Genomic DNA, 14,240 nt, shown 5'->3' on the forward strand with positions numbered 1-14,240 from the left:
AGATACAAATCATAATGCTAAGCAGAAACATAGGTATATCGACGCTTACCAAAAGAATAAACGTCACCAGGGGGATTGGAGGCTTGCGGGTGTATGCCAGGCTCAATAGCTCGACGTCTTCGCAAGTACCACCCCAGAGACCTCCCGTCACCGTGGATAGAGAATTTCCAGACCCTTTCAAAGCCAAAAAGCAAAATAGAAGGTACTTTTTAGCATACGGGTTAGGTGTAACGTTGGCATGTGCCGTCATCTTCAACTACGAAAAGACAACGTCTCCCATCATCAATTCAGTAATGTACTTCTTGAGAAGATCGCAAAATGCCAAGCAACTCTTGGGTGAAGACATCGGCTTCAAGAACTCGTGGCCATGGATATGGGGCACCCTAAACACCGTTAGAGGTGACATTGACATTGAATTTGCTGTCCAAGGGTCCCAGAACACCGGAAAATTGAAATTGAAGGCTACTCGTGAATCAAAGTTACATCCCTTCGACATCCACCATTGGATTTTACAAATAAATGATGCCCAGAAAACCCAAATCAACCTCCTTGAAGATGCTTCTGTTGAATTCGGTCTTTAATCCTTGTATATACCTCTTATTTAGCAATATATTATGCTATTTTATATTTATGCTAATACACCGGAAAATTGTCACCCTCGGGTTGACAGAAATGGAAATTTCTCAACTCAGCCATTAGGAAGATTAAATTAAGTATTACGAACTCTTTGGTTGTGCTAAATAGTAGTAGAATATTAATACTATTGGTTTATACCTAAAGACTGCGTGTGATTCCTTTCGCTTTATTTGAAATTTTACTAGTTTATATTGGAGAGATACACCGAACTCCTGAACTTCAAGTGAGAATATGGCATATGATAATGGTCTTGCTGTTGGGCTAGGAGTGGGTATTCCTTCTGCGGTTATTGTTCTCTTTTGTCTCATCATGTGGTATAGAAATGAAAGAAAGCAGTCGAGAGAGGATCGGATGGAAAATGAGATTGATTTGGGGTTGAGAGATGATCAACTGTTCAATCAATTTGAGGAGGAGTTACATAAGAAGCGTGGTGAAAGAAATAAGTCCTCGTTAACGCAAGAAGAGGCTGGAGCAGAAGCGCATGCCGAAAAGACATATCAGACTTCGTTGTCAAATGGATCTTCGTCCACTACAAATTTTTTGGATAGGAAGGTAATAGCAACGCACCAAAAAACACCCTCATCATATGATTTCTACGAGTCTGTCATTCCTATATTACCACCTAACGCCTACTATAATACATCAACACAATCTCCAGCAAGTTCGAATAATAACGTTCCCACAACAGACAAGGTCGCTAATGGAAGTACTATTTCTCCGCCCCGCATCCCCAACGACAATTTTGCTAGTAGCAATGAAAGTATAGTGGCCTCTCCTACAATCGCAAGTAACGGTCCTGACAAATCGCTAGATACCTTGGCTAAGCAGTTGACTGGGCCTTCATATTTTGAGAAATTACCATCAAGAGCTGCTACCGTCAGCTTAAAGCAACGGAATCAAATAATCTCCAACAATTCGAGTAGCGATATTCTTACTAATAGCTTTCCGAGCACTAAAAACTCCCAAGCACAAGAATCAGCCTCCGAAATTCAACTGGGCTTTTATTCAAAGGTTCCAAAGTCCTCAACACATAGCAACCTAGCAGATATTGCGAACGGTAACCAAATGGACTCGGCGGATGAAATCGCTGAACCTTTCGAAGATACGAATGAACATTCTGGAATTTCTCCCTTCAGTATTAGGAAGAATGATAGTCAGGATACTTACAAACCGGATGTCGTGATCGAATAGTCTTATGATTCCATTTTTCAATGTCTTCTACGGCACCCGTACATTTTGATTCCATCCTCTTGAAGAAAGCCAAAACACCATACAAATGGGTTTAAAAGCTTATATCTTATTTTAATTTAAATAATTCAGTTCTTTGATCGTTTTTATTTCTATACTTATATTTAATAAAATAAATATTTCACCTACAATGATACTCGCTAATACAACGGTTCGCAGAGAAGTAGATAATCTCTATCTCCATTTTTAAAGTTATTTATTAAATACCTACGAGAGGTAAAATCATGTTCAGACAATTTGGTAGACAATGGCTTCACACCAAGAGGCCAATAAGACCTCACATTTCAATAACCAACTCCATTCGGTTTACCAAAAATTATGCTACTTACAAGAGATTTGGTAATTCAGGTTCACATTCAAATTTTGATTTCAAGAAATTCCTTTACAACAAAAACACTATTTATGTTGGGATTTCTTTAGGTGCTTTCTACGTATATAATTTGCATGAAGCCCCATTTACTGGGAGGTTGAGATTTATTTGGCTTCCATATTGGTTAGAAACTAAGATTGGGGATTATAGTTATAAGCAAATTTTAGGAGAATATCAAAATCAAATACTTCCATCCAGTGACCCACTATATGGAAAAGTAACTAAGATAATGAATAGTTTGTTGACAGCTGCAATATCGAATTTTCCCGATCAACAGCAGGTAGAACATTTGAAGTCTTTGGATTGGGCAATTCATGTTATCCAAGTTGATCCGAACAAGATTCCACCTAATGCATTTATCTTGCCTAATGGTAAGATATTTATTTTTTCATCGATTCTTCCTATTTGTCATAATGATGATGGATTAGCTACGGTTCTATCGCACGAATTATCACATCAGTTAGCTCACCATTCACTGGAGCAATTATCTAAACAGCCGTTTTATATTTTATTGCTGGCTATATTGTATTCAATTACGGGAACCAGCTCATTTAATAGCTTAATGATTGAAGGGTTATTAAAAATGCCTGCATCAAGAGATATGGAATCTGAAGCTGATCATATTGGCTGTGAATTAATGGCGAGACTGTGTTTTAATGTTAATGAGGCAGTCCAATTCTGGTTAAGAATGAATGACTGGGAATCTAAATTGAAGCAGAAATATAACACTTCTGGTTTAAGTTTTCAAGAGTTTTTTTCTACTCATCCAAATACTAATAAGAGAATTCATGATATTCAAAGCTGGTTACCTGACTTAGAAAAAATCAAGGAAAATTCACAGTGCTACGAATATCAATTCAATTTGTTTAATGAAACTCATCGTAACTTCTTTAAAAGATGATGAATTGTATATACATGGGTCTATTTAGATATTTACAGTGATTTCTTCGTCATCTTGGTCTTCTGATTCTTTCGATTTTTTGGCTTCATTAAACATCTTGCTATTATATACTCCTTCACCTTCAATATATTTGATACTTAATTTTTCTTTAGATGTAACAAACCATTTATATGGTGAAATTTCAATTAAAATTTTATATTTAATGTGATCCGTCTCTTGAGTGTTGCTCATTTCTAGTAGATAGCATTCAATTGTTCCTAATCGTTTCCGATTTGACGTATCTTTACTCGAAAAGAATGGTAAAGATAGTTTAATAAAATCTTGAAATTTACGTTCTGATTGAGAGAGAGATGCTTCATTATCTTCAATCGAATCAAAATCTGGTACAGATGCTGACAGGAGGATAAAAGTTTCAATATCATTTTCACTTAGTTTTATTGAGACTTGTTTGTTTTCATCAATAAATAAAGAAAACATATCGTTACGTTGATCTTCATTTGATATAATATAGTCTATAATCCTTCTCTCAATAATATCAACAACCTGTCTTTTGAAATTATCAAATTCGTTATCAATCCCATTAACTACATTAGATATTTCAGCTTCGTTGTATTTCTTTATAATAATATCATTATCTTTCGAATTAAATTCTTTCTTAGACTTCGGTATTAATTTTTCAGTTTCTGTTGCATACTGTAGTTTCATCCATTTGCTATACAAGTACCAACTTCCTAACAAAACTGGTGGTCCCACTGTAACAATAATGTTAGGGTGTATATGTGACATAGATATTGAAAGTATAGCAATCAAAGAACAATATTTAAATGTTGGTGAAACTTTCGTATTCCATAATAGTGATATAGGACTTAAATTTGCATGGTAAGATTTCCGTGGTGGTAAAGACGAATAATTCCTAGCAAAGACCGAGCTTAGGCCAACACTTTTATTAAGAATCCACCTCCTTAAGGGGATTTGCTGGTGTGTTATCAACATTGTTGACTATAATACTTTAACTTATTATTTTGATACTTGAAAATACATCGCAAAAAATAGGAAAACCATTTTAACTTGCAAAAAAATTTAAAACCACTTTTCTATATTAACTAACTCAATATAAGAATGGGAAAGGCCGATATTGGAACTGCAAAGTATCAATCAAAACAGTTGAAAGCATCCGGCTTACAAAGATTACGCTTTTATTGTCAAATCTGTGAAAAACAATGCAGAGATGCAAATGGGTTTAAAAATCACATAAATTCGTTATCACATCAAAAAAAAATTACGTCATTGAAGGATGGTGGTTCAAGTATAATAGAGGAATATTCCAGTCAATTCTTAAATGATTTCATAAAGTTGTTGAAGATAAACCATGGTACGAAGAAGATAAATGCAAATAAATTCTATCAAGAGTATATACTAAATGATAGAGATCATGTACATATGAATTCAACAAAATGGTCTTCATTGACTCAATTTGTGAAATTTTTAGGCACCAAGGGATATGTTAAAGTCGAACAACCTGAAGCCGATACCGATACAGAATTTAATCTAGTCATAAGGCTTATTGACACCGAATATTATCAGAAACAACAAGAGTTATTGCAAAACCAAAAGAATTTGAAAACAGAGGAGCAGATGTCGATGAAGTTAATAAATGATCAAATTAAGAAAAGCCAAGAGTACATGAATCGACATAAGCAAGAATTTAAAGAGGAATCGAAGCCAGACAACATAAACACGAACCAGCCTATTAAGGTATCATTGAAGCTGTCTATATCGAAAAGACCAAAGGTTAGATCGGCTTTTGGTAATGACAGCGAAAGTGAAGGAGAAGAAGAAGGAGAAGAGGAAGAAAGAGGAAGTCAATTGAAAAGAAAAAATAATACAAAGATCGGTGAGATAACTAATAGACTAGGTGTAAAATCAAAACGTTGAATATTATGTATATAAATATTAATATTTACTTCTTTCACCTTCTTTCATAACATAATACGTAAACATCCCTCGAGTTGAGTTCATTAAAATCTATATTTGGCTTGTTGATATCGCCATGTCTTAAATTAATTCGTACTGCATCGTCATCAAAATAGCACCAACAAGGATGGTTTATATCATCATTATTTGAACTAGGAATAGCTTTATTAACTAATGAAGTATAGTGGCCACTTTTCAAATTCCCATAATGATTAATTAAACCAACTAGCTTGTATGTTATTTCATGATTAATATTGTTTGAATAATTGTTAAATTTGAGTTCTAACGGATATTTAATAACTTTGTTCACTTTGTCTGTCATACTAGTCATAGAGAATCTAGACAAATGTATAAATAAAATCTGAGGTAATTTTATGAAGTTAAGCGTCTTGACAGAAACAGAATCCTTTTTTGAATCTTTGGCAGCGGCATTCGCTTTTGCTTTATCTCTAGACGGTGATTTACTTCTCCTGCCTAATTTAAAAATACCACTTCTTTTAGAAGTGAAAACTGGATGGTTATCAAGTGTATTGGGAGGAGATAAGTGATCACCATCTTTATTCTTTGAACATTTGGGACAATTCCAAGCATTATCACCACTTAGGATTTCATCTTGAGTGTAGTATCTAAGACAATCAGATAAATTTATTCTCACATTGTAATCGGGAATGGGTAACGATAATATGGTAAATGGAGAATAATTAGTGGATTCATAACCACATTTATTGCATATTAATTTGTTTTGTAAATGTCCTTGAAATAAGTCATTAATTGGAGAGTTTCCTTCACTTTTAACGAGAGATTTATACCAATTTAGATAATATTCTTTATCTTTAATATTGATATTAATATTCCATTTTTGGATATATCTTTCCAATGTTTCTGGTTCCATTTCTCTTTCATCAAGGACCTTGTAAGACAACTCATCATGTAATCTTTCTAATACAAATAAAAGAAACTCCTGGGCATCTTGTTGTTCATTAGGAATATTGAAGTCAGGCTTTATCGAAGAAGAAATTCTCAAAAATTTAGTCGGTGCTATAGCGGCTCCTCCATGTGCTTGGAAAGATTTCAACAATCCTGATATAGCTTCTGATAATAATTGAGATGCCTTTGAATTGCCATGATGCTTCATTATTTTCAAGAACTTAGGATCTTTTATGTATCTGACATAATTCAGATTAGCAAAAATGGCCTTAAATTGAAATAATCCAAATAACAACTGGATCGTCAGATTTATATAGCATGATGACCCAAAATTCTTTAATCCACATATTGAATATGCCATCATATAATTGATTTTTTGACCCACTTGATGGTTCTGTTGATGTAATGCATGATTTGGAAGTATTATATGAGGAGCTGGTTGAGATATATACTGATTTGAAAACAGGGGATTAGCATAAGCATGTTGGTTGGGGTAGTTTTGGTTATTATATGAAATCGTTTGACCATTTGGATTGAACTTCAACATATCATTATTATAAGCTTGAGGTTGTCGAGAAATACCCGGTGAAGGTCTATTATAATTCGAATGCGCTTTCTTGATACCTTGAGATGGAGTCTTAGTAAAATTATCAGTACGTATATCTCGGTCATACGACTCAAAACTAGGGTTGCTATAGTATAAGCTATTAGACGAAACATTATTAGACACAGGATACGGAGCAGTTGTTATATCTGTCACTTTATCAACAGGATATGGGGTCTCCTGTGATGTTTTAGGTGGAGAATGGGAAGGTGATGAATAATGATCTGATGACGACTGACGTGGTAATTCAGGTGGAGCCGTGAAAGGGATTGGTGGTGGCATAGATGAAATTGGAGGAGGTATGGATGGAATTGGAGGAGGTATTGATGGAATCGGGGGAGTTATAGATGGTATTGGAGGGGGTATAGATGGTATGGGTGGAGGATTAGATGGAAACTGCGGCGGTATTGAAGTCTTATAAGAAAAATCTGTACCCAGGGGAATATCATTTGTCAGGTCATTTATAGGCTGGAATACTAAGCTCTCACTTGAATCATTGATTTCATTTAAGGTAAATGCCGGATATCTATTCTTGAAATGATTGAGCGATTCATTGTCATCAGACTTATTCTGGAGATCTAAAAGGCTATCTGACGAATGGTGTAAGGAATCTTGACTAGAGTTTATTTCGGTAATGTTTGCATTTATATTATTCATCCTTTGCGATTTCAGAATTTGATTCGGTTGAACCAACTGTTCTTGGGATTCAAACTCATCTTTTTCCTTTAGATAGTCGATATATTCGTACAACCAATCGTATAAAACATGAACATCAAAGTTCAATAGCTTGTTTGCGATAAGGTACCCGAGTATCCATTTTCTCAATATTCCCAAGGGAATAGAACGAGTATCTGTTTTGATATAATCATCGGTATTATAGAATGTGAATAAATGCAAATATATAATGAAATCACGCTCGTTGGACTTTATGAATTCGTCAAAACCGTCAAAATGCATCATTATAAGACTATTGATGAAGTAATTGAAAATTAAGTACCCTTTGATAAAAGTTTTCAATCCTTTCTCCGTGCTGATTACTCTCGTCAGATCTTCATATAAAAGCTCACAATAATCAATCAAATCAAATAATGATTTGGACTGTAAATCAGGATCTAATTGTAAATTTCTAAACTCCTCATTTATAAGGCGAATATAATATTTTTTGATTTCGTCCTCTTTACCAGGAGAATTTGATTCTTTGCCTTGTCCTTGTACTCTGTGATTCAAATTATGATGATCCAGAGATCCATTAATATTACTATGATTTATTGTTGACATGAAATATACCTATTGATAATATTGGCTGGTCGGCATGTATTTGATTCACTATCTATAACGCATCTATTAACATCCAGTATCAGTATCAGTATGCTTTTGTATTTGTTTTAATAAATATGTTAAAAAACAGTTTTTATATGATCTATTTCTTGCGCAGCGTGAAATTCAAATGAGGTTTGTAGCTTTATGAGTAAGTTGCGGATTTGTTAAAATGATATATTTATGTACATATATAGAGATTAGGAAGGATTAAAAGGAATCATACCGAATATACTTATCAAGTTATCATATACAGAGCCATTATTTTGGTTCTCTGTATCATTATTCGTTTGTGTAGTTGAAGAACCTTCCTTATTGAAAACGTTATAAAATAGTCCGTAATCTTCTTCGCCTACCGCTTCTTCTTCTTCATAGGGTGGATCATTAATATCGTTATTAGTAGTTTTATTAATATTTGGATTAGAATCAATGACTGACAGCGGCTTTGCCAATGCTTGGTCGGAAGTATTGTTTGAAAACATATTTGACGATTGGTGTTGCGAAACTGGCTTTTGACTGGACAGTTGGTTCTCCTGTTGGGATTGAGCTAATTGCTGAGTCTGAGTTAGTTGATGGGGTTGAGCTATCTGCTGGGATTGCTGGTTTGGTAAATCCGTTAAGTTTTTCATGTTATCCCAAAAGTCTATACCATCCTCTAATTCCTTTTCATTTCTTTGCAGTTTAGATTTGTTCTGGTAGGCATTGGTGTTAGATCTCTTACGAGAATTAGACGGGATTTTTCCTCCAGCTTCGGCCGCAGCCGCCATTTCCACCGCTTGTGTTAGTGGGGTTAAGGAATTAGAACCTGGCGGTGTTGATTCGGTAGATACCATGGCTCTCTTATTTCTCTCTTGTAGCTCTGGGGTTGTTTCATTATTATATCTGTTTAATAGTTTGATCAAGTCAGACTCCTTACTATTTGAGGGGTCCTTTCGATCTTGCTTTTCATTCTCGTTTTCATTATCATGATGGTGATGGTGATGATGGTGGTGATGGTGATGAGTTGGATTATTTGCATCCTTCGTAGTTGATGGAGGTGATGACGAGGAGTTCAATTTGGGAACTTCAGTTAAAGGTGGCAAATAATTGAAATGTTGGTATCTTGTCAATTGCGTTTCTGGCTCAAGATAGTATGGAGATTGATAATTTTTATTCATTTCATTTGGAGGGATTGAATCGTTAAATCCTGGTTCATTTACTAATTCATTGTTATTGCCAGTTGAGGACAGACCTAAAATACTGAAGGGAGATTGCACTGACTGATATGGATAATTCTGAATATCAGGAGCCTGTCGTTGTTTTTGCAGGTGTCTATTACCCGGTTGCGAATAATGATGATGAATATGCTGATGGACGGTAATATTCAAGCCATAAGTCTTAGCATACGAAATAAGCTGTTGAACTAGTTCTTGGTTTTTAATTTGTCCATTATTTTCGTCATTGAATAAAGCCGCATGAGGTAAATTTGGGTTATCGGGCTTTCCATCCTCTCTTTCCAAGGTATATTTCCATTCAACTTCACTATTAACCGGCATAGTAATTGCACTTTGAGCCGGCGGTCTAGAAATTCTTTGTTGGTATTGCTGCGGGACCTGGCCGGTCTGATTTGGATATGATCTTTGGGCGAGGTAAATATCCCGTTGTTCAACGCTAGTAGGCTGGGAAGATACACTTAAAGGGTATGGAGTTGATGCCTGAGATGTAGGTTTTGAATTCATTAAACTTTCATGACTAGAGGTTGGCTTACTGGTATTGCCCTTTCCTATATTCTCCAATACGTTGATATTACCATTGGCAATGGTGTCAACCTCTTTTTTGATAATCGGGTCCGCTTTACCTCTAACAACATCAGTAACTATTTTTCTCCACCTATTACGACAAGTTAAAGAGGGTCTACCTTTAATCTCTAACGCAATTGTTCTCCACTTCGTACCGTGATTTTTAACTTGTCTTATCAATTGTAGATCTTCATGATGTTCCCACGGCTTAAGTCTATCCTTCGTGTCAGGATCCAACACCTCAATATATCTTTTAGCGCACTGGTCATCGGTTCTTCCTGAAATCTCATTTGACACTCTTTGCCACGACGCCCCATGTTTTTCATAAGCTTTGATCAATTTCTCATCCTCATCTTTAGTCCACTTTCCCTTTTTCAAGTTCGGATCCAACGAATTGCACCATCTCTTTCGACAATCCTTGGGCTTTCGTTCGCCATTGGGATACATCCTTTGAGCTACTACGTCCCATTTAACCACATCGGCGTCCAAGTTATTGATTTGACTGGGGTGTAATTCATTTATAGCGCGGATCAACTCGCTATCCTCGTATTTACTCCATGGCTTTCTTGACTCTCGGCGGAATGTTTGAAATCCAAGTGACTCTGTAATGGTAAGCGGGTCTATTTGAGCTAGCCTTTTGGTATTAGAAGACTCCATTGGTCCTGTTATTACCTCTATTAGAATATATGGGAGTTTTTTATTATGGTACTATATTTACGTATAAAGACTGTAACAACCTCGCTTTTGCTCTTTTTTTTGGAGTTTTCCCCTTAACAATTTCAATAATAGCTAACCCAATGCTATGTTTCAATATGTCTCAATAACTTGATGAGTATAATGTTAGAGTCCGCCGTTTCGCTAGCAAGATGTGTCTATCAAAGAGGAGTCAGAAAACTTTTGACTCTAGTTTCTCATTACACAAAACTAAACAACACATCTCCTACATACAAGTAGCATCTGGTTCCAACCCATGGGCATCGAGGTTGCAATGATGCAAAAAAGAAAAACTTAGGGTTGTTGTTCTCCCTTTACTATTCTATGGTTCTTGTTCTTGATTAATCTCAACAAGTTTCTTAAAAGCATGGCAATTGTGACCTTTCCAATCGAAGGAACGTATAAACCAGCCTTTTGCTTTACTTCATCAGGGAAATTCTTAGAGCTCGAAAAGTTTATAACCACAGTACCGTTAGTAATGTATTCGATTGGGAACTTGTAGGAGTCAGATGGAACGCCGGTGATGATGACATCGCAGGTAGGAGCCAATGTTTCGATAGTATGGGTAGAATCCAATTGGAGGGCCTTATGTCTTTTTTCCAGCAAATCGTCACCTCTACTGTATTGTTGGATATTGTTGATATCCACAGAATAGACCGTGGCCCCGTCATTGGCCAAGAGGGCTGCAAGAGGACGACCGACGATTTCGGATCTGTTCACAATCATGATCTTCTTCCCATATAGCCTGTTCCCGTAGTGCAAGATCTTGTTGTACACACCTAAGTATTCCAAGATCTTGACCATGGCCAAGGGAGTGCATGGCAAGATACACTTTTGCTCATTATATGGAGCATCTAAAAATCTGACATTGTGGTACAAATTATGGTAGTACATGAAGTTCAACCCTTCGACGTCCTTTTCGGTCGATATTAACTGTTGTAAATATTGATCCTGCTTGTCTCCAAAGACAGGAAAATACACCATTATACCATTCACATTGTCATCCTTGTTTGCTTTCATTAACGAACTTTCCAAATCGTTCTTGTCCACTTGGATTAATTCATAATTGAAACCTAATCCCTCGCATGTCTTACCGGTCCAATTAGCGTACATTTGGGCTGCTGGATCATCGTTAGCTAAAAATCCTACCAACTTAGGCTTGAATTCTAATTCTTTAAGTTGACCGGTTATCTCATCGACAAACTCTTTAGCAATTGTTGAAGCTAAAATAGTTCTTCCAGCTGGCTTAGTTTCCGTTGACATTATTGTTGAAATGAATGCTTAAACTGTTTTGTATGGTTATTCCCTAAAAGAAATTGGTTATATAGATCGCCACGTTCACGAGTCTGTTTAATTAATTGATAACGACCTTTTGTACGAACGAGGTCAAATGAAATTTTCATAATCGATAAATGACTCCGTTAGCAAAATTAAATAATGCGACTCCGACTGAGTACTGAATTATAACGAGAATAGTTGCAAAATGTAGTAATATGCTAATATATAGAAGAGGAACACCGGTGGACCTTAGGTAGGAAAATTATGGGTTATTAGATTTTTACCTAACGGCAGGGCATTTATACAACGTCATAGAAGTGCTAATTTCGGATGTCCTATGAATATGGAAAAATGGTTGTATATATAATATTATATGATAAGCTAATATTTAATATATTTAAGAATTCCAAACGAATTTACCTTAAATGGGCACTGGCGTTTTTATACAAACTTTGCCAAATGAATGCTTCACTTAACATTAGCTCAATGTCTTTTTCAGTCCAACAATTAGTAGGAGGATTTTGCAAGAAAAGTAAAATCTCCTGGAAGTCTTTATGCTTCAATTCACCACTAAATTTGATTAAAAATGCTGCACAGACATAAATATGGAAATTATTAAAACCCAATGGTGATTCACTAAGGTAAGTGTCCCACATCCTAATAATCAAGGGAATGGATAACTCTCTCATAAGGAGACAATTCATCCATCTGAAGGCAAATTGAATGAATTCAACGCCTTCGTTGTCAAAATGTTGCAACAATTCTAGATCTATTTTTGATATTAGGTTACGCAAATCATTGACCTGTCTAATAATGCCAGGCTGTTCATGAATGTAATTATCTGTAATATTCTCCAATACCCTAGACAAGCACCAATATGTATCTGCCTCAATAATAGACATGATTCTTGACGATAATTTTGCAGGATTAAAATTACCAATATTGTAGTTCATTAGATTTGGATCATTTAGCAACTTTTGCTCATTATCATCTGAATCATCTAGTAAACCAGGTATAAATAATTGCATATCACAATCCTCACTAGGGTTTTGGCGATATGCAGCTACTTTCTGTAACTGCCATATATAATTACTCAAGAAAATTTGATAAAATGGAGTACACAAATCATTAATACCCTGTACATATCCACTAGCAGGATGTCTTACAGCCCATAAAAATAAGATTTTTCTAAGCGATTGCTGCGTTTCAGGATACGCATATAATTTTATAGTAGGATTGGTTCTTTTAACGTCAATTTTAATCTGGTGATAAAGCTGTTTATCGCGATTACTGTTACTATTACTTACAGACGCAATTGATGTTGACGAGCTATTTGACGGAGAATCATCCGAAAATTTAATTTGTGAGCTAACAACACTCAATCCATCTAAATATTCCTCTCTTTTTCTTTTTAATGTTGAACTTTGTCTAGATTTATTAGTTGGTAGATAACCCAATAGTATTTGCCATGTGATAGCTCTCAATTCAGGGGGGATTCCATTCCATGAAAGTCGTCTCAAGTCTTGGATTGCTATATTAGTATCATCGGTTATCATTTTATGGAATTTGGAATATTTTACATTTAATTGGTTCAATTTGTTAATCTCTAACTTTGTTTGTAAATCGTCATAATCTAGGGATTCTTTGTTGGAAGTATCCTTATTGCTATGTGTATTTATAGGAATTGTTAAGTCAGGGTGCAATGAATCAAGCATTGGACTTGGCTGCAAGGTTAATGAATTCATCGATGAGTTCGCCGACGCATTATCTGTATTTACTCTTGACAAATTCTTGTTTTCTAGAGACCCCCTATTCTGCGAGGGTACAGATACTTCTTCCAAGTCTGCATCCCAATCGTCATCCAAATCGGTATATCTTTGACGACCTGAAAATGTACGGTGTCCACTTTTAAGGCCAGCTGACGGATGCAGGCCCAAATTCTTGTATGGCGTTGACAGGCCATGCTTGGTATTAGAGTTACTCGAACCCTTCTTGTCACCAGGAGTTGACGCCAAATGTGAAAACGATGCTCCTACTGGGCCCGAAACAGATCGTTGGTAAGGTGATCTCTTGAAGTTAGGTGTCTTAATAGACCCGCTATTATCAACATTTTTCTCATTTGGCGAACTAGAGCCATATGATAGACTTCCGTATATGTTACTATTGATATCATTATAATGATCATTGCCTTTTGGACTTGGATTTGAGGTTGAGTTTGAGGAACCTGTTAATGATAGGTTTTTTAGAAACGAGGATAAATGCTTCCCTTTTCCTCCATTTTCTCCAAATATGAACTCATTATTGGAGTTACTATATACCTGAGACATTTCTTGTTTCTTCTTCCCCATAGTTGAAACAATTAGATATATCCAAGTATAATGCTTTATAAAGATCTAATAATTAGTGAAATTGGGTCTCAATCTTATTTAAGAATAGTTTTGTGTAATTGCAAACTAGGAAATTACATTTACTAAACGAAGAAACGAAGTTTAT

General features: G+C 35.6%; 9 protein-coding genes across 9 annotated transcripts; 4 read left to right on the top strand and 5 right to left on the bottom strand. All coding sequences in view use genetic code 12, as the record gives it.

The window, feature by feature from the left end:
- Positions 1-14: 14 nt before the first annotated feature.
- On the top strand, positions 15-581 carry DEHA2E03212g (DEHA2E03212p; the record flags this gene model as incomplete). Its single annotated transcript, XM_459466.1, has 1 exon — positions 15-581. One exon carries the CDS (start codon positions 15-17, stop codon positions 579-581), a length of 567 nt encoding a protein of 188 aa, XP_459466.1.
- Positions 582-867: 286 nt separating this feature from the next.
- Positions 868-1,827, top strand: DEHA2E03234g (DEHA2E03234p; the record flags this gene model as incomplete). The annotated part of the gene is made up of 1 exon (XM_459467.1): positions 868-1,827. One exon carries the CDS (start codon positions 868-870, stop codon positions 1,825-1,827), a length of 960 nt encoding a protein of 319 aa, XP_459467.2.
- A 281-nt stretch (positions 1,828-2,108) lies between these two features.
- DEHA2E03256g (DEHA2E03256p) lies at positions 2,109-3,155 on the top strand (the record flags this gene model as incomplete). The annotated part of the gene is made up of 1 exon (XM_459468.1): positions 2,109-3,155. The coding sequence occupies one exon, from the start codon at positions 2,109-2,111 to the stop codon at positions 3,153-3,155; it is 1,047 nt and encodes a 348-aa protein (XP_459468.2).
- A 24-nt stretch (positions 3,156-3,179) lies between these two features.
- On the bottom strand, positions 3,180-4,148 carry DEHA2E03278g (DEHA2E03278p; the record flags this gene model as incomplete). Its single annotated transcript, XM_459469.1, has 1 exon — positions 3,180-4,148. The coding sequence occupies one exon, from the start codon at positions 4,146-4,148 to the stop codon at positions 3,180-3,182; it is 969 nt and encodes a 322-aa protein (XP_459469.2).
- Positions 4,149-4,274: 126 nt separating this feature from the next.
- DEHA2E03300g (DEHA2E03300p) lies at positions 4,275-5,090 on the top strand (the record flags this gene model as incomplete). Its single annotated transcript, XM_459470.1, has 1 exon — positions 4,275-5,090. The coding sequence occupies one exon, from the start codon at positions 4,275-4,277 to the stop codon at positions 5,088-5,090; it is 816 nt and encodes a 271-aa protein (XP_459470.2).
- Positions 5,091-5,124: 34 nt separating this feature from the next.
- Positions 5,125-7,938, bottom strand: DEHA2E03322g (DEHA2E03322p; the record flags this gene model as incomplete). Its single annotated transcript, XM_002770355.1, has 1 exon — positions 5,125-7,938. One exon carries the CDS (start codon positions 7,936-7,938, stop codon positions 5,125-5,127), a length of 2,814 nt encoding a protein of 937 aa, XP_002770401.1.
- Positions 7,939-8,177: 239 nt separating this feature from the next.
- Positions 8,178-10,412, bottom strand: DEHA2E03344g (DEHA2E03344p; the record flags this gene model as incomplete). Its single annotated transcript, XM_002770356.1, has 1 exon — positions 8,178-10,412. One exon carries the CDS (start codon positions 10,410-10,412, stop codon positions 8,178-8,180), a length of 2,235 nt encoding a protein of 744 aa, XP_002770402.1.
- Positions 10,413-10,763: 351 nt separating this feature from the next.
- On the bottom strand, positions 10,764-11,732 carry DEHA2E03366g (DEHA2E03366p; the record flags this gene model as incomplete). Its single annotated transcript, XM_459473.1, has 1 exon — positions 10,764-11,732. One exon carries the CDS (start codon positions 11,730-11,732, stop codon positions 10,764-10,766), a length of 969 nt encoding a protein of 322 aa, XP_459473.2.
- A 431-nt stretch (positions 11,733-12,163) lies between these two features.
- On the bottom strand, positions 12,164-14,074 carry DEHA2E03388g (DEHA2E03388p; the record flags this gene model as incomplete). The annotated part of the gene is made up of 1 exon (XM_459474.1): positions 12,164-14,074. One exon carries the CDS (start codon positions 14,072-14,074, stop codon positions 12,164-12,166), a length of 1,911 nt encoding a protein of 636 aa, XP_459474.2.
- Between the last annotated feature and the right edge of the window lie 166 nt (positions 14,075-14,240).

The sequence above is a fragment of the Debaryomyces hansenii genome (genome assembly GCF_000006445.2).
Source record: "Debaryomyces hansenii CBS767 chromosome E complete sequence".
Classification (NCBI taxonomy): Eukaryota; Fungi; Ascomycota; class Pichiomycetes; order Serinales; family Debaryomycetaceae; genus Debaryomyces; species Debaryomyces hansenii.